The sequence below is a fragment of the Perognathus longimembris genome, chromosome 3 (genome assembly GCF_023159225.1).
Source record: "Perognathus longimembris pacificus isolate PPM17 chromosome 3, ASM2315922v1, whole genome shotgun sequence".
In the NCBI taxonomy this organism is placed as follows: Eukaryota; Metazoa; Chordata; class Mammalia; order Rodentia; family Heteromyidae; genus Perognathus; species Perognathus longimembris.
This window is the reverse complement of record NC_063163.1, coordinates 70,252,265-70,276,077: the sequence shown is the minus strand read 5'-3', so window position 1 is coordinate 70,276,077 and position 23,813 is coordinate 70,252,265. Positions and strand designations below refer to the sequence as shown.

Genomic DNA, 23,813 nt, shown 5'->3' with positions numbered 1-23,813 from the left:
CAGGGAAAGAAGAACCCTTCTCCACTGTTGGTGGGGGTGCAAACTAGTACAACCACTTTGGAGAACAGTATGGAGGTTCCCCAAAAAGCTCAGCATAGACATACCTTATGACCCAGCCATACCACTCCTAGGCATCTATCCTAGACAACAGGTCTCAGGATACCATAAAGACATCTGCACATTCATGTTTATCATGCACAATTCACAATAGCCAAAATATGGAAACAACCCAGATGCCCCACTACAGATGAATGGATCCAAAAAATGTGGTACCTGTACACAATGGAATACTACATAGCAATTAGAAATAATAAAATATTGGTATTCACAGGGAAATGGTCAGAGCTTGAACAAATAATGTTGAGTGAGACAAGCCTAGAACACAGAGAACAAAGGCGCATGGTCTCCTTGATATATGACTGTTGTGGGTGGGGCGGGGGGAAACAGTAAAGACCAGGTCTGCAAAATAACAAACTTCTTTTCAAATGGTATTTCCACATGTTTGGGTCAGCGACTTTACATTATGTATCTAAAACCAAACAACTACTAAACAAACATTAAAAGGTCTAGGATAGACCTATCAGAGGATCACAATAGCTCAACAGCTATGTACACATGATTATATAAGATGAGGATAAGCAAAAAGAACTCCAAGAGAAGGACACAGGAGGTTTCTATTGTTGTCGTTATGTTTAATGTTCTACGTGAATTTCCTTTGGCGTACCCCATGTGGTTACTGTATATGATTCTGGCACACTGGATATTGTATATATGCTTACTTGAACTAGGGAAGGGAAGGAAAATGAGGGAGTAACAAATATGACAAGAAATATATTCATTACCTTATTATGTAACTGTACCCCCTTTGCACATCACCTTGTCAATAAAATTTAATTTAAAAAAACTACATTTCTGAAGACAAGGAATTCAAAGCAGCCTTACTTACCACCACCACCACCACCACCACCACCCCCACCCCCTCGCGACCCTGTCCATCAATGGTAGCATCCCACTGCCTGTCTGGCTACAGCCAATGCAAGGAAAACAGGACAGGCCCTCTGAGTGGATATCAGTAATATAGCAAAAGCTATTTCTTGCCCCCAACACTACCCTTCAGTCATAGGCATTAAAGAAATACAAGGCTTACAAGCTCCAGACAGCAGGTTAAAAGCCTTATTAGATTTCAAACAGAAACTACTGCTTTGTAACTCCATGAGCCAGCCCTCATAAAAAAAAAAAAAAAAAAAAAAAAAAAAAAAAAAAGATTAAAAAAAAAAACTGAGGGGCTGGGGATATAGCCTAGTGGCAAGAGTGCCTGCCTTGGATACACGAGGCCCTAGGTTCGATTCCCCAGCACCACATATACAGAAAACGGCCAGAAGCGGCGCTGTGGCTCAAGTGGCAGAGTGCTAGCCTTGAGCGGGAAGAAGCCAGGGACAGTGCTCAGGCCCTGAGTCCAAGGCCCAGGACTGGCCAAAAAAAAAAAAAAAAAAAAAAAAAAAAAAAAAAAAAAAAAAAAACTGAAATAGGGCTGGGAATGTGGCTTAATGGTAGAGTGCTTGTTCTATTCCTCAGCACCACATAAACAGAAAAAGCCGGAAGTGGCACTGTGGCTCAAGTAGTACAGTGCTAGCCCTGAGCAAAAAGAAGCTCAGGGATAGTACAGGCCCTGAGTTCAAGTTCCAGATCTAGCACATTAAAAAAAAATTTTTAAGAATAACTATATAAGCTATATAAAGCATACATCAAAGCAAAGCACACATCATTAAACCTGAAAAACCCAAGAATATAACTCTAAAAAAATATAAATCACATAAGTTGACTCCAAAGGTCTGACCATCGGTCTATAAGATTTTATGCTGTATTTTCTTAACTAACTTTTTATTAAAATTTTTTTAAATTATTCAATACAGTGGCTCACACTTGTTTTTGTTTTGGGTTTTTTTTGGCCAGTCCTGGGGCTTGGACTCAGGGCCTGAGCACTGTCCCTGGCTTCTTTTTGCTCAAGGCTAGCACTCTTCCACTTGAGCCACAGAGCCACTTCTGGCCATTTTCTGTATATGTGGTGCTGGGGAATTGAACCCAGGGCCTCATGTATACGAGCCAAGCACTCTTGCCACTAGGCCATATCCCCAGCCCACAGTGGCTCACACCTGTGATCCTAGCTGAGCTCTGAGGATCGCAGGTTCAAAGCCAGCTGAGGCAGGAAAGTTCATGAGACTCTTCTCTCCAATAAGCCACTAGCTGTGGCCCAAGTGGTAGAGCACCAGCCTTGAGTAAAAAGGCCTTGGGGTTGATGCCCTAGGACCAGCACGGTAATAATCTTCCTCTAAAGATTGTCACACCATAAGATTTCCCAACAAGCAATCATTCAAGAATTAGTCTTTCTGGCGCTGGAATTCTAAAACATGGAAAATGGAAACCTGCCCAATTGGCCTTTACGTAAGAGAACATCTGATAGCTGAGTCTGATGGAGTGATTGCAGAATCAACAAACCAGAAGCACAGCCCAATTTCACTCAGAAACACAGAGGGCAAATATCCAAGGAAGAAAATAAAAGCAAGGCTAGGAATGTGGCTTAGTGGTAGAGCCTAGTATGCATGAGGCCCTGGGTTCAATTCCTTGGTGTCACATAAGCAAAAATAAATAAATACAATTAATTTAAAACAAAAATAAAGCAAGCCAGGCATATCAAATTCAACACTCCTGCTCAAGGAATAAACTCATCACCAACTCGGCCAGTGTTGACCACAGGAAAGCAAGATGATAGATCTTAAGAAATGTGTTTGCCACCATGCCAGGCAATAACCATAAATATTTAATAAGCCTGGCACTTGTCTCTCACACTTGTCATCCTAGCTGCTCAGGAGGCTGAGATCTGAGGATTGTGGTTCAAAGCCAGCCCAGGCAGGAAAGTCTATGAGACTCCTATCTCCAACGAACCACCAGAAAACAGGAAGTGGAGCTGTGGCTCAAAATAGTATGGCACTAGCCTTGAGCAAGAGAAGCTCAGGGACACCACCTAGACCTGGAGTTCAAGCCCAACAACTGACAAAAAAAAAAAATGTTTTTAATTTAATAAGAATCTCAAGGGCTGGGGATATAGCCTAGTGGCAAGAGTGCCTGCCTCGGATACACGAGGCCCTAGGTTCGATTCCCCAGCACCACATATACAGAAAACGGCCAGAAGCGGCGCTGTGGCTCAAGTGGCAGAGTGCTAGCCTTGAGCGGGAAGAAGCCAGGGACAGTGCTCAGGCCCTGAGTCCAAGGCCCAGGACTGGCAAAAAAAAAAAAAAAAAAAAAAAAAAAAAGAATCTCAAAGCCCTCAGGAATAAAATAAGATTGAAAATTGAAGCTAAAGGAATGGCTTTTAAAACAAGATTTCTAGTGGCTAAAATAATTCATAGAAAACAAAAATTGCATATAATGAATTGCTAAACCTTTACTAAACCTGGCTGGGTGGCTCACACTTGTCATCCTAGCTACTCAGGAGGCTGAGATCAGAGGACTGTAGTTCAAAGCCAGCCTGGGCAGTAAAGTAAACAAGACTCCTATCTCCAGTTAAACACCAAAAAAAAGCCAGAAGTAGGGATGTCATTCAAGTGGTAGCATACCAGCCTTAATGGAAAAGGCTAAGCAAAGGCACAAGTTCCTAATTCAAGACTCAGAACCAGCACACACACACACACACACACACACACACACACACACACTTCTAATTTCCCTGATTTGATTATTGTTCATTGTGTTGATGTGTCAAAATATCACACTGTGCCCCTAGAATATGTGCAATTATTTTATGTCAATTTAACATCTCTAAATAGGCCAGGCGCTGGTGGCTCACACTTGAAATCCTAGCTACTCAGGAGGCTGAGCTCTGAAGCAAGTAGTTCAAAGCCAGCCCAAGCAGGAAAGTTCATGAGACCTTTATTTCCAATGAATGACAAAAAAAGCTGGAGAGTGCTAGCCTTGAGCAAAAGGAGCTTAAGGATAGTACCCAGGCCCAAAGTTCAAGACCCAGGACTGGCAAATAACTAAATACATACATAAATAATAAATAAATAAAATGGCAGAACATCAAGACTCACTGGGGAGGAAATGAGTGGTCAGCAATTGCAAGCCTCCTATTTTTTTTCTTATCACAGACATTTTTTAATTTAATGAGCAAGAGTTTAATTACTTAAGAGAAACTATTGGTTTCCCACCAGAGGTCTAAACCCTGGCCTTAAGTCCCCACCACCACCACCACACACACACCCCGGGAGCCATCTGTCACCTTGCCACTCCCCTAAACCATGGCACAGGCTTTGTGGCCAGTGGCAAGGGGAGGAAACTTGTCGTATGCCTGAGCACTGAAGAGAGATAAGTGAATCTTGGAACCATGAGAGCAACCACAGGGAGAAAATTAGGGTGCTCCCAGTGGTGTTCTCACCAACTGCCACATGGGGGACCCCAGGCTTGCTTGTATGACTACCGAAGGACCCCCTCCCCCCACCCCCGGCTCCAGAAGAGCCTAAGGCACAGAGAGGCAGACACAAAACCTCAGGAAAGAGCATCATCCTTTAAACACACCAACCCGGGGCACGAAGCCAGTCCAACAGATTTCTGTTCATGGGGAGTGGGAGTGGACTGAGGCATCTGAAACGCAAGTCCCCTCCACAACCTCCCATCCCTCCCCTGCACCCTATGCTGCAGCCCCCCTGGTCCCTTCCCTTCTCTCCTCACACCAGGCCCTGAGTTCAAGTCCCAGAACCAGCACATTACCTGACTCATGAGACGGCAACGTCTCTATACAGCACCTTAATAATAACAGTAAGATTATTTTTTTAAAAAGAAAGAGAAAGAAAGGGGAAAGGGGGAGGTGTAAGAGGGAAGGGGGAAAAAAAAGAAGAGAGAAGCAAAAAGGGGGGAGAAGCAAAAGAAGAAAGGAGACGGGTCACCTCTCCAACCCCCTCCCCCAGCCCCGACATTAATTTCCCTTATGGAGGCAGAGAATGTTCTAGAAGGCACGGGAAGGAGGGGGGAGCACGGCTGAGAGAAGCTGGGTTCCCCAGAACTCCCCTGGGGCATTTCAGGTGCTCAGTGACAAAGAACAGATTTGAATTCTGACAAAGGGTCTGGTGATAGGACAAGGAATAAACTGCTCCATGAACCTCATAGACCAAAATGGAAAACCTGTTGGACCAGCTACCCAGCTGCCAAACCACCAGCCGGACCCTTTTCTCATGGTAGATTCGGCTCCACCACACCTCCAAAGGGTTTGTTTGTTTTACTGAAGGGTTTATTTCTCTGGGGAAAGACAGGTAAATAAATAAACATTTACTTATCAGAACTTTTTTTTAAGATTTGGATGCAAGAAATGGCCACCTGCTGGGCCTCCGTGGCCTACGCCTGTAATCTCAGCTACTCCAGGAAGGATCGCAGTTCAAAGCCAACCAACTCAGGCAAGGGGGAAAAAAAAAACTACTGTGAAATTCTTAAGCTCCAATGAAGCACCAAAAAGCCAGAGTGGGAGGTGTGACTTAAGTGGCAGAATGCCAGCCTGAGTGAAAAAGCTAAGAGACAGCACCCAGGCCCTGAGTTCAAGCCCCAGGATAGCCAAAAGTGGAGCGGTCCTTATTGGAGATCCTTATTAACAAGACAGCTCCACACACCTGAGGATCAACTGCCCTGAAGGAAGGCAGGACTTGTTCTGTGAGCTGAGAGTCACACGCAAGTGCACAATCCAGAGACAGAGTCCCTGGTCTCCCATGCAGGGAAAACAAGCCCAGTTCTCAATAACAAAAGATTTTTTTTTTAAAATTTTCTCAAAGCCACTGAGCACATCAAGGAATGGGAAACTATACTATTGATAATCCCTTCTAGATTATTTTCACCAAAATAGACACCGAAATAAATGCCCAGATAATGTCTTCAATTCTATCTCAACACATATGTGCCCAAGAAGGTTTCAAACACACACTTAAATTTTGGAGAAATTGTGGCTGGATTAAAAGTGTTCTTTTTGGCTGGACCCCAGTAGCTCATGCCTTGTCATCCCAGCTGCTTAGGAGGCTGAGATCTGAGGATCCAAGTTCGATGCCAAACTGAGCAGGAAACATTAATTCATTCATTCATTTTTGCCAGTCCTGGGGCCTGCGCACTGTCTCTGAGCTTCTTTTGCTCAAGGCTAGCACTCTACCACTTAAGCCACAGCACCACTTCTGGCTTTTTCTGTCTATGTGGGATGAAGGAATCAAACCCAGGGCTTCATGCCTGCTACCACTAAGCCACTTTCCCAGTCCTCTGTGAAACTCTTATCTCCAATGAAACACCAAAAAGCCAGATACGGAGCTGTGGCTCAAGTGGTAGGACTGGCATATGCACAAACACACAGACACACAGACAGACAGACAGACACACACACACACACACAAACACAGTGTTAACATGTATTTATTTTCAAAATAGGGGGTCTTACTGTATTTCCTAGGCTGGTCTCCAACTCCTGGCTTCAAGCATTGCTCCTGTCTTAACTTCTTGAATAGATAAACAGACTATTGATTCTTTACCCTGTGGCCCAGTTTTACAAGCACTCTGTCTGCTGTTTCAAAAACTGAGGAAAAAACATGTTTTTGTATATGTGTCTGGCCTAGAGCTGGCACGAACACCAGCTTCATGTTTCATCAGCTGTGTGACACTGGGTAAATTAAGGAACCCCTCTGGTCCAGAACAGGAGGACAGCAGTATTTCCTTGCAACCAGCTCTAACTTCCTAACACAGTAGGCCCAACAACACACAGTAGGTCCTCATTTGTGAATGCCCACCCACCTCCAAATCCATCTAGCCGGGCACCCCCAGCAGATTATTGGCTGTCCACCAACCTCAAGAGTTTTCCTGGTCTAGAAAATTCCAAACCCAGGGTTGGTCCCCAAGAATCCACCCCCCAGCCCTCCCTCCAGCTCAATAGTTCAGCTTCTCTTTGGTCTTGATCTATTAACATTCTCCAGATTTTTCCACGAGGAAAGAGCATTTCCTCCTCCTCCTCCTCCACCACACTCCTCTTACCCACAGCCACTCCCAATTCCCACCTGCCAATGGTCATCATGGCGACCACCATCCCCCCTCACCCACCCCCCACAGCTCCCTGTGCCCCACCTACCCCCTTGCACACAAGGCTCTTCCTGGGGCTCCAACACCATCCTCCACTGACAATTCCAGCAAAGTCTAACTGCTTTGGCTGAGCTGAAAAGACCCTCTTCTCTCTTTTTTTTCCCCCTAGCCTTTTTTTTTTTTTAACCAGTCCTAGGACTGGAACTCAGGACTTGGGCACTGCCCCTGAGCTTCTTTTACTCAAGGCTAGTTCCCTACCACTTGAGCCACAACACTACTTCAGGCTTTTTGCTGTTTATGGTACTGAGGAAGTACATGCTAGGCAAGCACTCTACCAGTAAGCCATATCCCCAGCTCTCTCCCTATCTTTTGTAACAGAACCATTAACGCTGGTAATCACCCATCACTTTCACCAGGAAGCTTTACAACCTATAATCCAGGTGGATGAGCCACACACAGGCAACAAGCCCACATGGGAGGCTGTCTGGATGTATGGCAACAGGTCACAGAGCGGGTGCAAGAACAGCCCTGTCCTGTACATGAGGAAAGAGAGGCAGAAACACACCTTCACCCTGACCAAGGGGACAGCTGCCAGCCATCAATAATGCTGAGACCCCAACTAGTTATTTGAGAGAGGGGACAGATGGCTGTGCCACACACATGGAGAGTGATAGAACCCAAGTGTGGAAGATGGAAGCTTTATTACATGATAATAATGGGGGTTTGTTGCCAGTCCTGGAGCTTGAACTCAGGGCATGGGCACTGTTCCTAAGCCTTTTCACTCAAGGCTCCACCACTTGAGCCATAGCTCCACTTCTGACTTTTTGGTAGTTCATTGGAGAGTAGAGTCTCACAGACTTTCCTGCCTGGGCTGGCTTCAAACCACAATCTTCAGACCTCAGCCTCTTAAGTAGCTAGGATGACAGGCATGAGCCACCAGCACCCAGCTAGAAAAAGACTAAGTATTAGGTATAGGAAAAACCTGAAAACCCCTCCTGTACAGCACATTCCATGCATCTATAAAAATAGCATACATAATAAAATTCATTATAACCAAACATTCAAGAGAAAAGGGGAGAAGATGGAGAAGGAATAAAGGTGGTGAATTTGGTGAAAGTACAATATATGTATGACACAATAAACCCCTTTGAACAATGAGCATGTGCTAATAAATCTAGCTATAATTGCTAACATCACCACAATCATCCCCAGCATCACCACCCTCACATCTTCATCACCATCATCACCACCATCACGTTCATCAATTATCTCTATCTGAACATCCCAGAGCATTTCTTCTTTGTCAGTTCTGGGGCTTGAACACAGGGCCTGGGCACTGTCCCTGAGCCTCTCTGTGCTCAAGGCTAGCAGTCTACCACTTGAGCCACAGCGCCACTTCCATCTTTTCCTGTTAATGTGGTACTGAGAAATCGAACCCAGGGCTTCATGCATGTTAGGGAAGCATTCTACCGCTAAGCCATATTATTCCCTATGCCTCCTAGAGCATTTTATCCACTAATAACCAAACCAAGAGGACAAACAAGCTCTTCAGCAGCTTGAAGATAAATAGGCAAAGAACATGAACAGAGGAGCAAACAAATGTAAATCCGCATAGTCAAATATATCCAAATAAAAACAAGACCATATAGGCTCCTCCCCCAGCCCAGTACATGAAGAAAGACTTTTTTTCCCCAAACAGCATTCAGAACTGTTCCCTCCATTGGAGACTAGGAGGCACCTCTGTAGGGACATCATTTCCAAAAAGCCACTTGGCAATGTGCATCAAGAGCCTCTGACCCAGAAACTTCACTTCTGGAAACCAAACATAAAGAAATAAACACCAGATAAAGCTTTGCCCTGAGCAGTCTTTCTCTCTTTAAACAAATGAAAAACAAAATCATCAAAATCCCTGATAAAGAAATAAAAACACAATTGCTCTGTCTACCAGAAGGAAGTATCTGCTGCCATCCAGTTTACTATGGCCCGAGACCAACATATTTACTTTTTACCCATTTCTATGAAGGACAATTTGATTTTTATAAATCAGACAAAACATAATTTTAAACACACACACACACACACACACACACACACACACACACTTCCATTCCCACACTTTAACCAAGCAAAAGGAACAAAGGAATATTTACTGTGACAAAAAAAAAAAAAAGACACCCTTCTGAAAAAAAAAATCCGGCCTCCTATTTTTTTTCTTTTTTTTTTTTTTGCCAGTCCTGGGCCTTGGACTCAGGGCCTGAGCACTGTCCCTGGCTTCTGTTTTGCTCAAGGCTAGCACTCTGCCACTTGAGCCACAGCGCCACTTCTGGCCGTTTTCTGTATATGTGGTGCTGGGGAATTGAACCCAGGGCCTCATGTATACGAGGCAAGCACTCTTGCCACTAGGCCATATCTCCAGCCCTCCTATTTGTTTTTGTAAATAAAGTTTTATTCACACAGAGCCATGCTCATGCATTAACACCAGCCTAGGGCTGCTGGCCTGTACATTACTCACATAGACAACTGTGATGGTATAAAATGAGATGGAAAATTCCAGAAAGGAGCAAACAATTCACAAGTTTTCAAAGGGCGTACTCTTTGGGACAGCACGATGAAATCTCAAGCTAGCTTCTTGGTCCAGTGTATGGTGAGAGTCACTCAGGGGCCATGTATTAGGTAGATTACAGATAATAACTACAAAGCATGGGTTCAGCCAACCCACCCATAGTTTACTTAACAATGGTCCCCCAGTTCAAGCATGGTGATGCAAGGCATTTATTATAATATTGAAATTGTTCCTTTGGACCTAAATCATCAAGTCAACTTCATCACAGGAATGAACACAGAAGACAGAACATAAGAGAGTTGAGGTTTTCTCCAATCTGTGGTATTCTGGGTATCTATCAGAGGGGCTGGATAAAGGGGGACACTTGCATTTGGGGGTAGAGATTTCATGGCCTGTGAAGTTCAAAATTGTTATCATCTAGGATGGGCATGGTTAGCTACTCAGGAGGCTGAGATCTGAAGATGTGAGTTCAAAGCCAGCCCAGGGCAGAAAAGTCCATGTGACTCTTATCTCCAATGAAGCAGCAGAAAAACCAGAAGTGGAGCCACAGCTCAAGGGGTAGAGTGCTAGCCTTGAGCACCAAAGCTCAGGAACAGTGCTCAGGCTCTGAGTTCAAGCCCTAGTACCGGCACCAAACACAAAACAAAAAAGTTCTCATCTAAAACTTTACAGAAAAAGTTTGCAATTCGGGCTGGGGATATGGCCTAGTGGAGAGAGAGCTTGCCTCGTATACATGAGGCCCTGGGTTCGATTCCCCAGCACCACATATACAGAAAACGGCCAGAAGTGGCGCTGTGGCTCAAGTGGCAGAGTGCTAGCCTTGAGCAAAAAGGAAGCCAGGGACAGTGCTCAAGCCCTGAGTCCAAGGCCCAGGACTGGCGAAAAAAAAAAAAAAAAGTTTGCAATTCCCACAGTGGTGTCATTCCATAATGTCAGAACCAAGAAATTATGAGACACAACACACACACACACACACACACACACACACACACACACACACATCTTACCTTTCTGGCAGTGGCTATGAGTCCAACATCGCTCAACAAAATGCCCATTGATGACGGTGGCAGGGCAGTTGGCTTTGCCCTTCCCAGTGCCAGGACAAATATCACCACACTCTTCCTTGTCATCCTTGTTCAGGACAATATAATTGTCCTCCACAGAGTCCAGGATTCGGGACCAGTCAATGGTGGCCAAGTAGCAGAGCTCGTTGTTCTTCTCAATGCGGACAGATCCCCGGGTGATGTTCATGAGATTGTACAGGCCAAGTTCCTTGAGATGAACCATCTCGAAGATCACCAGAGCGTAATTGAAGAAGAGACGTGATCCCCGGATGACTGTGAGATTGGGGAACAAGTCCTTCAGACTCTCCAGCCCATACACCCGGAAAAGCAGCAAGTAATCAGTGATCATGATGAGTTTGGGGAAACTGAGGTCTCGGAAATCTTCAGGTCTCGTTTTAAACATCAAAAGAATCTGCAAATGGCCTTCGATGACGGAACAATTCTCCAACTCATGCAACCTGGTGAGGTTATTCCGAATATCCATGCCTGGACACACTGGCAGGGGGAGGGGGGAATAAGTAAAAAAAAAAAAAAAAAAAGGTAAGCAGACAACCTCTTGCACAGGGGCATTGAGCACTGGTGTTCATGCCTGTAATCCCAGCTACTCAGGAGGCTCAGATCTAAGGATCACAGTTTGAAGCCAGCCCAGGGAAGAAAAGTCCATAAGACTCCCTCCAATGAACCACCAAAAGGCCAGAAGTGGAGCTGTGGCTCAAGTGGTAGCGTGCTAGTCTGGAGTGAAAAAGAAAAACAAAAGCTCAGGGACAGTGCCCAGGCCCTGAGATCAAGCCCCAGGACTGGTACCAAAATAAAATAATAATATTATTAACATGGAGTATTTTCCAGACTTGCTACAATAAAAAGAGGCTTCAGGTGTCCTTACCGCAGAGATGGAGTGAGACGGAAATGTTAATTATCCTGATCCCATCTTCCCACACCGCAGGCTCATGCTTAATTACCATCCTGCAATTACTATGTGTCAATTAAAATAATTTGTCAAGTAACTTACGAACCAAGATGGGGCTCACAGGTAAAGGGCTTGCCTAGCATGATCAGGGGCCCTAGGAGAGACCTCTAAGCAAGAAAAAGGAAAAGAAAGAGGAGAAGGAAGAAGGAGGAGGAAAAGGAGGAGAAAAAAAGGAGTCAGGTACCAGTGGCTCACACCTGTAATCCTAGCTACTCAGGAGGCTGAGATCTAAGGATCGCAGTTCAAAGCCAGCCCAGGCAGAAAAGTCCATGAGACTCTACTCTCCAATAAACCACAAAAAGTTGGAAGTGGAGTTGTGACTCAAATGGGGCACTAACCTTGAGAAAAAAAGCTCAGGGACAGCACCCAGGTCCTGAGGATGCTCCCCTTTTAAGAAGAGGAAAGAGGAGGAAGGGAGATCAGTAGAGAATGGAGGAAGTAGAGGTAGAGAAAGAAGAGGAAGAGGAAGAGAAGAAAGAAGGAACAGGACTAGAAAAAGAAGGAGGATGGGGAAGAGGAAGAGAAGGAGGGAGAAGAGGAAGGAGGAAAAAGAGCAGGAGGAAGGGAAAAAGGAAGAGAAGGAAAACAGTTGTTGTTGGGCTAGTCCTGGGACCTAACTCAGAGCCTAGACTAAAGCTTAGTCCCTGAGCTTTTGTGCTCAAGGCTGGTGCTCTACCACGTAAGTCACAGCCACACTTCTGGCTTTTTGGCTGTTTAACTGGATATAAAAGTCTCACAGACCTTCATGCCCAGTCTGGCTTCAAACTAGGATCCTCAGAGCTCAGCCTTTTGAGCAGCTAGATTATAGGCATGAACAGCTCCACTTCCAATTTCCTGGTGGTTCTTTGGAGATAAGTCTTACAGAGACTTTCGTGCCTGGGCAGGCTTTGAACCCTGATCCTCAGATCTCAGCCTTCTGAGTAGCTAGGATTACAGGTATGAGCCACCAGAGCCCGGCTAGGCCTGCTAATGATTTTCAAGCCTGAGTGGTGACACAGTGAGGACAAAAGGTGCACAAAAGACTGGGGAGCTGTCGCCCCGCCTACCACCCTACCCCCCACCCCATGTGTCAGGGTGGAAGACCTTCCAGAAATGCATGCTGGGCCACATGTAGAACACTCAAAGTGGACCCTAGCCTATCACCATGCACCAAGATCAACTCAAAATGGATTAAGGACCTCAATTAAGGACCCTGAAACTACTGAAGGACAGAGTAGGAAAGACACTAGAACTTATACGCGCAGGTAGGAACTTCCTGAACAGAGTCCCAGGGGCACAACAGATAGGGGAGAGACTCAACAAATGGACTACTACAAAATAAAACGTTTCTGCACAGCTAAAGACATAGCCACTAAACTAGAAAGACAGCCAACCATATGGGAAAGGATCTTCACCAGCACAGCAACAGACAAAGGCTTAATTAATACCTGTCATCTACAGAGAACTCAAGAAACTAACCCCCTCCAAACCCGGTAAACCAATTATTAAATGGGCAAAGGAGCTAAAGAGAGACTTCACAGGAGAAGAAATAAAAATGGCAAAGAAACATATGAGGAAATGTTCAACATCCCTGGCAGTAAAGGAAATGCAAATAAAAACAACCCTCAGATACCACCTCACTCCAGTTAGAATGGCCTATACTCTGAACTCAGGTAACAACAAATGCTGGAGGGGATGCAGGGAAAGAAGAACCCTTCTCCACTGTTGGTGGGGGTGCAAACTAGTACAACCACTTTGGAGAACAGTATGGAGGTTCCCCAAAAAGCTCAGTATAGACCTACCCTATGACCCAGCCATACCACTCCTAGGCATCTATCCTGGACAACAGGTCTCAGGATACCATAAAGACATCTGCACATTCATGTTTATCATGCACAACTCACAATAGCCAAAATATGGAAACAACCCAGATGCCCCACTACAGATGAATGGATCAAAAAAAAAATGTGGTACCTGTACACAATGGAATACTACATAGCAATTAGAAATGATACAATATTGGTATTCACAGGGAAATGGTCAGAGCTTGAACAAATAATGTTGAGTGAGACAAGCCTAGAACACAGAGAACAAAGGCGCATGGTCTCCTTGATATATGACTGTTGTGGGGTGGGGCAGGGGGAAACAGTAGAGACCAGGTCTGCAAAATAACAAACTTCTTTTCAAATGGTATTTCCACATGTTTGGGTCAGCGACTTTACATTATGTATCTAAAACCAAACAACTACTAAACAAACATTAAAAGGTCTAGAATAGACCTATCAGAGGATCACAATAGCTCAACAGCTATGTACACATGATTATATAAGATGAGGATAAGCAAAAAGAACTCCAAGAGAAGGACACAGGAGGTTTCTATTGTCGTTATGTTTAATGTTCTACGTGAATTTCCTTTGGCGTACCCCATGTGGTTACTGTATATGATTTTGGTACACTGGATATTGTATATATGCCTACCTGAACTAGGGAAGGGAAAGGAAAATGAGCAAGGGAGTAACAAATATGACAAGAAATGTATTCATTACCTTATTATGTAACTGTACCCCCTTTGCACATCACCTTGTCAATAAGATTTAATTTAAAAAAAAAAAAAAAGCAGAAATGCCTGCTGGGTATAAATGTGCCCACTGCAGAAATTACTTGTCTTGGCCATTTTCCCACCTGACTCTAGTTCCTTGCCTGCCCTCCTGCCTGGCCAGCCCATCTGCTGCCTGTCAAGGTGTAATTACCTTTTACCAGGGTGTGACCAGAGTCTGCCTGCCATGCCAGTCTGATCTCCATCTCACCAGCACAAACACCCAGCAAACTCATTCTCCTAAAGATGGTGCCCCCAGGGCCCTATCGCCCTCCATGGCTCCTAACTCAACCTTTCCTCTCACAGGATCCTCTAGATTCCTCTCCTCCCTTCCCTGGCCTGCAGCTGCTGCCCTCAGGTTTCTGGTGGTCCATAGGAGATAAGAATCTCACTGACTTGCCTGCCTGGGCTGGATTCTAGCCTTGATCTCAGCCTCCTGAATAACTAGGGTTACAGGAGTGAGCCACCAACATGCAGTCCTCTTATTTTTCTCTTACTTTTGTTTTCTTTTCTTTATTATTATTTTTTGTATGCTATTTTTTAAGACAGACTATGTTGTCCTTCCTCAGCTCCAATTTGGGGTCTTCATGTCTCCCAAGGAGTTAGAATTACAGGTGTGCTCCTGGCTTAACTTTTTATTTCTAAATCCAACTAACAGCTTTCAAGAGTGAGTTCAGATGCCCCTCCTCTGTGGAAATGAAGTGAAAGGTGTAAGGGAATGCCCTTCTTTGAGTCCCCAGAAACAGCAGGCTTAGACAAAGTAGTGGGCCTGGGAGGGGCAAACCTAATGGGAATAACAGGAGCCCAAAACAGCTGGGCCTAGGCAAAAGAAAGGAATGAGGAAGACCACTCAGTTTAGGGGAGTTCTAAGAAGAGAAAGCTTAAGGCTAAGTAGTCACACCTAGGACCAGGAATTGTATTGCTTTGCCTTGTTTACTGGAATTTACAGTAACTGTATTGCTTTGATTACTTTGATTGCTGGGATTTACTGGAATTGTAATCACTAGCAGTAATTCTGCTTCCTTGCTTTGTCTAACCTGCCAGACCACCTTCATGTGGTGAATGTGATTCTTCCTCCACGACCACCTGCATGTGGTACATGTGATAACTGTCTTCAAAAGCCCAGCCCTAAGTGGCCCTGGCGCTGTTTGTCACCATCCGGGTGGTAGGTGGCCAGCAGACGCTGTGCACAGCTAAATAAAAGACACCTAGCCTGATTGACTGAGTGCTGGTGAATATTTTTGTGGGTTTGAGGCCCACCTGGGTATCTGGTATGCAACATCCTCCCTGATTGCCTTTCCTCGGGATATTTATTTGGGTTTTTCCCTTGGCTTTGTGTCCGGGGAAGAGACTAAATGAAGACACATTCTCATAAGAGCTTGCAGGTAAATGTCTGCAGCACTGACCTGCAGAGCCACCATAAAGGGGAGGGGGGGGAGCCACTCAAATAAATCCCCATCAAGGGATAAATGAATGAAAAGAACAGTGTATATATTTGTATAAAGGAAATTCTGACACACGCTAACATATAAATGAACCTTTGAAATGTGATGCTCATTGAAAAAAAAAATAACCAAGCAAATGAAAAGTCCCAAACAGGCAAATCCAGAAACAGGAAGTAATGGTTGCCAGAAGCTGGGGATGGAGGGGGGGGGGGGGGGAAGACTGGGGACACTGGGGAGGGGATGCTCGGAGGAACCATGATTCTTTGTAAAAACTGAGTGTAGGGATGGGTTGCATAATTCATTGAATAAAACTCAAAACCACCGAATTATATGCTTTAAATGGGGGAATTGTATAGCCTGGGAATTCTATCTGGCAAAAGTTATTGTCAATAAAGATTAAACTCTTATAACAGGCGACAATAAAGAACTGCTTTGCTGGTTTAATCTTCCTGGGGAATCTAACTCTTAACTCATTAAAGCCTTATGGGTTCCTATTAGTCAAAGACAATAGAGCAATTTAGAAACCGTCCAAAGTGGCCAGAAGTTAACTGGAGGAACTTCTAGGGCTCTAATGCCTGGGGGCAAGGAGGGGACCCTCTGGATGCTCTACATTTTGAGTAGGAAGCCCCAAATCAACATAGAGACCCTGAGCCATCCAGCTAACATCTGGCTCAGCTCTAGGCACCAAAGCTCTCTCTCCTGAGAGGACTCTCCAACCCATTTAAGCTTTGGAGAATGAGCTAAGCCCACAGCCCCGAAACCACGCCCCCTTGTGCTAAGCCACGCCCCTAATGCTTGACTGGCTCCTAGCACCGAGCCACGCAGGACCACGACCCTACCACGTAGCCGCGCCCCTCTTGCTAAGCCCCGCCCCATCCACCACAGAGCCACACCTCCAACCCAAGGGTCTTCCAAATTAGAAGACAAATACATAGAATCTCAGTCACAGCTTATTCAATTCCACCCTTCAGCCACCACCAGGGAGGCACAAAGAAAAGTGAAGCAGGCTGTGCTCCAAACAATGATAATAAATAGCACAGGAAGTTTCCTTGGACACACCACAGTAAACACGTGGAAGGCTCCACCCCTAGGTGTGCCCAGGGGAGACAGACTGACAGACAGCACGTTCAAATGGCAAAAGTTGCACAAGTCAAATGTGAGCTTCTACTAACCTCTTTTTTTTTTTTTTTTTTTTTGGCCAGTCCGGGCCTTGGACTCAGGGCCTGAGCACCGTCTCTGGCTTCTTTTTGCTCAAGGCTAGTACTCTGCCACAGCGCCACTTCTGGCCGTTTTCTATAGATGTAGTGCTGGGGAATCGAACCCAGGGCTTCAGGTTTACAAGGCAAGCACTCTTGCCACTAGGCCATATTCCCAGCCCTTCTATTAACCTCTTAAAGATGGTTTCCCACAGCTCTCTCAACTGGGGGAGTGGGAGGACACAAGAAAGCAGCAGCTAGATATGGGCCACAGATGCACCCTAAAAAACAACTAGGAGATACACAGAGAGGCCCCACCATATGCTGCTGTGCGATATGCTATCTGCTATCGCTGACATAGAAGGTAAATATACAGACATGTTGACCTGTGCATGCAAACACTGTTGCCCAGAAAAGACACACACACACACACACACACACACACACACACACCCCACCTCTGGGCAAGGAACCCAACATATGGGGATAACAAAGGAGTGTTTTCACTACCAAGGCCCTATGCACCTATGATTTGGGGCACTGGAGCTGTAAGACATCATCAAGAAGCACAAAGGAGCCAGACACATGGCTCAAGCCTATAATCCCAGATACTCAGAAGGCTAAGATCTGGAGGATATTAACTCAAAGGCCACCCCAGCCCCCACACAAAAAAAATTATTTTAAAGTCTAAGAGACTCCAATTAGCCAGTATAAAGTGGAACTGAAAGGATGGCTCAAGTGGTAGAGCACCTATCTGGCAAGCATCAGATGCTGAGTTCAAACCTCAGTATTGCCAAAAATAAAATAAAAAAATTTAAAAAAAGAGGCGGCTGAGGATGTAGCTCTATAGGGACACAATATATGCAGCAAAAGGTCAGCCCCCACCCCTCAATGAACTGACTAAATTAGAATGAAAAGAAAAATGAATATGAGGCAAGACAGCCAAGCTGAGTAAGTCTTGACAGAATTCCTAGAAAGCCAGCATGACTGGCAAAGGGTGTTGGTCTGAGGCTTATGGCCTGGCTCAGGGTGGGAGCAGAAGTGGAGGGTGAGAGTGCTAAGTGCCTGAAGCAGAAACCTCAGATCAACATATCATCAGTCTGGGCAAAAAGTTCTTGAGACTCCATCACAACCAATAATAAAAGGCTAGCTTCAGTGGTGCATGCCCATCATGCCAACCACTGAGAAAGAAAAAATAGGAGGATTGCAGCCCAGACCAGCCTGGGTAAGAAGTGAGACCTTACTGGAAAATAACTATAGGAAAAAGAACTGAGACTATGACTCAAGTGGTAGAGCACCTGCCTCACAAGAGCTAGGCCCTGAATTCAAACCACAGGACATGAAAAGGGCGGGGGGGGGGAGGGAAAGCTTTATTTAAAAGACCAGAAGAGAGCCAGGTGCAGGTGGCTCATGCCTGTTATCCTAGCTACTCAAGAGGCTGAGATCTGAGGATTGAGGTTCAAAGCCAGCCCAGGCAGAAAAGTCCCCATGAGATTGTTATCTCCAATCAACCACTCAAAAATCGGAAGTGGTACGATGGCTCAAATGGTAAAGTACACAAAGAGGCTCAGCATCTAGGCCCTGAGTTCAAGCCTCACAATCGACCCCCCCCCCCAAAAAAAAGAGAGAGAAAAACATACAAATTCATTTCATCTCAGCTTTATCAGGAGAGATGAACCAGAAAATAAATAAGAGCATTTTACATTGTAACAAGAAAGGCATGTTAAGCCAGATGCCAGTAGCTCATAGCTATAATCCTAGCTACTCAGGAAACTAAGATCTGAGGATCAGGGTTCCTGGGCAGGAAAGTCCATGAGACTCTTCTCTCCAATTAACCAGCAAAAAGTCAGAAGTGTAGCTGTAGCTCAAGTAACAGAGCATCACCTTTGAGTGAAAAAGCTATAGGACAGTGCCCAAGCCCCAAGTTTAAGCCCCCCAAAACACAAACAACAAAGTAATGCTGGGAAAGGAGGGGAAAAACTCATCTTTTTCAGACTGGTAGGAATACAAAATGTTACAGCCATTTAAGAAAACAAATGAACAGTTTTTTAGTTAAACATACACTAGGCATGTGACCAAAAAATCCTACTCCTAGTACTGAAGCAAGAGAAATGACACGTGCACTCACTCCAAAACCTACAAGCAACTAATAGCCATGGTTCACACCTGAAATCCTACCTACTCAGGAGGCTGAGATCTGAAGATCGAGGTTTAGGGCCAGCCCAGGTAGAAAAGTCCAGAGCGACTCTTATCTCCAATTAACCAGCAAAAAGCAGGAAGTGGATAGATGGACAGACAGACAGATAGACAAATAGACTGATGGATGGATGGGTGAATAACAGAAAAACAGGTGGATGGATAGATGGAAGATAGATAGACAAGATGGATGAATGGCCAGAGCTACAGATAGGTAGAGACGCAGAATCTGCAATGTGAATGTGTTTCTTGTCATTTTAATTTTTTTTAACTCTTACTTTTAATCCAATCACAAAACTGGAAACCAAGCCACCCCAAATGTGACTTAACACAATGTGACTTAACACAAAGGGGTCTTGAGAAAGAAATGAAATTTCTCAATCACCCCACTTTCCTTTTGGGTTCCAGAGGTAGCTGACATCAGAGTCCTCACTCTGTGCCAACGTGGCTCTGTTTAAACCAATAAAATCCAAGCTTGCACATAGGGCTGGGGGAGGGGAAGGAGAGTATAAATGGCTGTTATTTTATTCTATCACTCTTGTAACCCACCAACTCAGCCCCGAAAACAACAGAAATTTCTCTACCAGGGACAACACCATGGCACACACCACCACCAATCAACTGTCAAAAAAGAAAAGAAAAGAAAAGCTTGGTCCCGAGCCAGGCATGGTAGTACATACCTGTAACTCCAGCTAATTGGTAGGTGGAGACTGAGAAGGATTGTGGCTTAAGGCCAGCCAAGGCCAAAACATCAGTGAGACATCATCTCAGCCAATTGCGTGATAGTACAGGCAAAACCTCAAAACTCTTTCTCAAAAATAACTAAAGCCAACCAATGTATCTGTAGCCCATGCCTGTCATCCTAGCTACTCAGGAAGCTGAGATCTGAGGATCCCAGTCCAAACCAAGCCTGGTCAGGAAAGTCTATGAGACTCTGCTATCCAATTAACCACCACCACAAAAGAAAAAAAAAAAAAAGAAGAAGAAGAAAGAAAAGAAAAAAGTGGTATTATGTTCAAATGGTTAGAGTGCTAGGTTTGAACACAAAAGTCAGGGACAGAGCCCAGGCCCTGAGTTCAAGCCCCAGTACCCCATATACCTAGATGGCTCTACTCTGTGGCTCCACTGAGGACCAGATACTGAACTAAAGACCCACTAGGCACAGGGCACAGCTCTCGCTTGGCTCCAGTAACAGAACAATTGGAAAGCAACTTGGAGCTTTCCACAAGCTTTGTCCTTGTGGAAAATGTAAACTTTCAAAGACTTAGTAAATCCCAGAAAGCCCAGGCACATACCAAAGGTAAATTACCAAAGAAACAAGGCAGCCAGGTGATTGTGGCTCACGCCTGTCATCCTAGCTATCATGTATGCAGGAAGCTGAGATGTGAGGATCACAGTTCGAAGCCAGCCACAGCAGGAAAACCCATGAGACTTACTGCCAATGAACCACCTAAAAACCAGAAATGGTTCTGTGACTCTAAATGGTAGAGAACTGGCCTTCATCAGAAAAGCTCAAGGACAGCACCCAGGCCCTGAGTTCAAGTTGCAATACTGGCACAAAGAAGAAAAAAAAGCTATGAGAAATGGAAGAGCATGCACAAAGCCTCAGTCTCACAACTCATCTTGAATTTGCTTAAGAAGCAGCCTCCCTTCATTAAGACCAACTATATACCAGTTCCTGCAAGAACTGCAAATATCAAGCAACAGACAGAGCCACTCAGTAGACTCAGTTTGGTTAATTCCTTCCTTCTCACATAACCCAACACCCCCACCCCTCCATGCCATCATGACATCTTTTTTTTTTCCAGAAAAATCTAAAGCAGAAACTCAACAGGTACTCCTAACACAGAGCTTAGCCCCACAGTGAGAAACCCAAGCTATACATTCTTTTAACAAACTGTGTGGTGTGTGTGTGTCTGTACTGAGTTTTCTGTTGTTTTGTTTTGTGCCAGTTCCCGGGCCTTGAACTCAGTGCCTAAGTGATGGTCCTCAGCTGTCTTTTTATTTTTTTCTTTCTGGTAGTATTGCTTGAACTCAGGGCCTGGGTGCTGTCCCTGAGCCTCTTTGTGCTCAAGGCTAGACCTTTACCACTTGAGCCACAGCACCACTTCGTTTTTGAGTGGTTAATTGGAGATAAAAGTCTCATGGGGGGCTGGGGATATAGCCTAGTGGCAAGAGTGCCTGCCTCGGATACACGAGGCCCTAGGTTCGATTCCCCAGGACCCACATATACAGAAAACGGCCAGAAGCGGCGCTGTGGCTCAAGTGGCGGAGTGCTAGCCTTGAGCGGGAAGAAGCCAGGGACAGTGCTCAGGCCCTGAGTCCAAGGCCCAGGACTGGCCAAAAAAAAAAAAAAAAAAAAAAAAGTCTCATGGGGACTTTTCTTCTGGAGCTGGCTTCCAACGGTGATCCTCAGATCTCAGCCTCCTGAATAGTTAGGATGACAGGCGTGAGGTGTGAGCTATGAACCATGCCTCCAGCCCAAACTATATATCTATATCTATATATAATCTTAAAAGGTTTTTCCATCCTTGTCCCCACAGAAAGCCAAGCCCAAGAGGATGCTGGGATTAGGGAGTCAGGACCAGGATATCTCAGAAATTGAGGTCACAAGGTCTCCCTAAAGGAGGGCAGAGGAGCAAGAGGGCCTAGAAGTCCTAAGACACCGCGTTGGTAAGTCTGCAGCCTCCTAGAGGAACTAGACACAGGTTCAAGTCCTCCCTTTCTCTAGAAAAAGTGAGTTACACATCCTGTGGGCTTCAGTTTACTCCCTTGCTAAATGGTTAAGTGGCCCTGACCCTCATGGTGACCAGAGAGATAAAGATGACCATCCTGATGGCCTTATTTCAACCTGATTATAGTGTGTGTGTGTGTGTGTGTGTGAGTGTGTGTGTGTGTGTGTGTCCCTGCCAGTCGTGAGGCTTGAAGTCAGGACCTAGGAGCTGTCCCTGAGCTCTTGTGCTCAAGGCTGGTGCTCCACCACCTGAGCCACAGCTCCACTTCTCCCACAGCTTTTTGGTAGTTAGTTGGAGATGATGCTCATGGACTCTCCCCTGCCCGGGCTAGTTTTGAACCATGATCCTCAGACCTCAACCACCTGTGTAGCTGGGATTACAGACGTGAACAGGGACGCCCAGTCATGATGATAATCTTGATGAAAACCAGCCACTACCGTTGTGCCCTCCCACCGGTTTAAAAGTTTACATGTGGGCTGGGAATATGGCCTAGTGGCAAGAGTGCTTGCCTCCTACACATGAAGCTCTCGGTTCGATTCCCCAGCACCACGTATATGGAAAATGGCCAGAAGGGGCGCTGTGGCTCAGGTGGCAGAGTGCTAGCCTTGAGCGGGAAGAAGCCAGGGACAGTGCTCAGGCCCGGAGTCCAAGGCCCAGGACTGGCCAAAAAAAAAAAAAAGTTTACATGTGAACTTTGGCAAAGAGAACCACAAGTGACCACCAGCCTAGATGGGAGGCAGGCTAGCAGGGGATCTCCTCTATTCTCACACCCGTGGGAACCCCCACCACCCACCCCGTGGACTTTTAGCTTCATCCCTAGACGCTGACCTGACTCAGTGGCCCAGGGGGGACCCTCGAGGGGTGCATGGGGGCCTGGAAGGGGCCAGACCCGGGAGCGGGGCGCGCAGGGGCAGCAGGGTGGACACTGGGGCAAGGTTCCCCGGGCCTGGGTCGGACACACGGGGCGCAGAGCCACGAGCCGGCGGGCAAAGGCCAAGGTCAGCGGCTTCTACCCCCCTCCCCTGGCAGGGGCCCAGTGCCCATCGGGCCCAGTGCCCCCCCCCCACGCCCTTTTTTCCCGGAGGGTGAAAGGGGAGAAGGAAAAGTAGGGGTCCTCAGTCTTTGATCGGGGTTCTATTGTGTCTTGAGGAGGGGGCCCTCCCCAGCCTCCCGGCGCCCCCCAGACTCACCCTCTCCGGGGTACAGGTGGCCCGCGGCGCCCGCCAACAGCGCGGCCACCGCCAGCAGCAACAGGGGCGGTGGCGGCGGCGCGGCCGACGCCCCCCGCCGACCCCCGGGACCCATGGCGCGGGGTCCCCCGCGATCAGAGCGCGCGGCGCCCTCCCGCGGGGGTCATGCTCCGTGGCCAGCAGCTGAGAGACGCTTTCGGGATGAAGCTCCCCCCGAAAAATAAAAGCACACGCGGAGAAGGTACCTGGGGGTAGGGGAGCCCCGGGAGCCCCGGGAAGGGCGCGCGGCCTCGAAGGCTCCCCAAACAAAAGTAAAATAAAAATAAAATAATCACAGAATGGCGCGGCCCGAAGAAAACGAGGGCTCCTCCTCGATCCCCACCAAACCCCTGCGGCCCGCGGCCCGTCCCGCGATCTCCAGGCCCGAAGCTCGGTGCTGCGCGCCCGGGACTTCCCGGCTCGTGGCCCCGCTCGCTCCAAGGCCGATTGTGGACCCGGGGACCGAGGGCGGCGCGGGCGGCGGGCGGCGGAGCAAGCGCGGCTCGGCCGTAAACAACGCGACCGTCAGCTGGGCCCGCGCGGGACCGAGAAAACGTGGCGCGGACCTAGCCTGGGAAGGGACTGAACCCCGGGAGGCCCGGGAAGGGGGATGGGAAAGCTACGCCGGGGGCGTGGCTGGGCGGGGTATGGGCATGGCCTGCCTCCGCCACATCCCTCCCGCTGCCCGGTGCCCAAGGCTAGGCGCACCTGGTCCAAGAGGGCACCTCGGATCCCCGCCCCAGAAAACCCA

General features: G+C 46.6%; 1 protein-coding gene across 4 annotated transcripts in view; it reads right to left on the bottom strand.

The window, feature by feature from the left end:
- Insr (insulin receptor) overlaps positions 1-23,588 on the bottom strand; it is a 98,983-nt gene extending 75,395 nt beyond the window's left edge. The window contains exons 1-2 of one of the 4 annotated variants that reach the window (XM_048342134.1): positions 23,024-23,588; positions 10,663-11,214 (exon numbers count right to left, since the gene is read on the bottom strand). In XM_048342134.1, coding sequence (XP_048198091.1) covers positions 10,663-11,214; positions 23,024-23,138 — 667 coding nt within the window. In that variant the 5' untranslated portion in view covers positions 23,139-23,588. The remainder of the gene's footprint in view (positions 1-10,662; positions 11,215-23,023) is intronic. The other 3 variants (XM_048342133.1, XM_048342136.1, XM_048342135.1) reach the window with 3 other exon arrangements.
- Between the last annotated feature and the right edge of the window lie 225 nt (positions 23,589-23,813).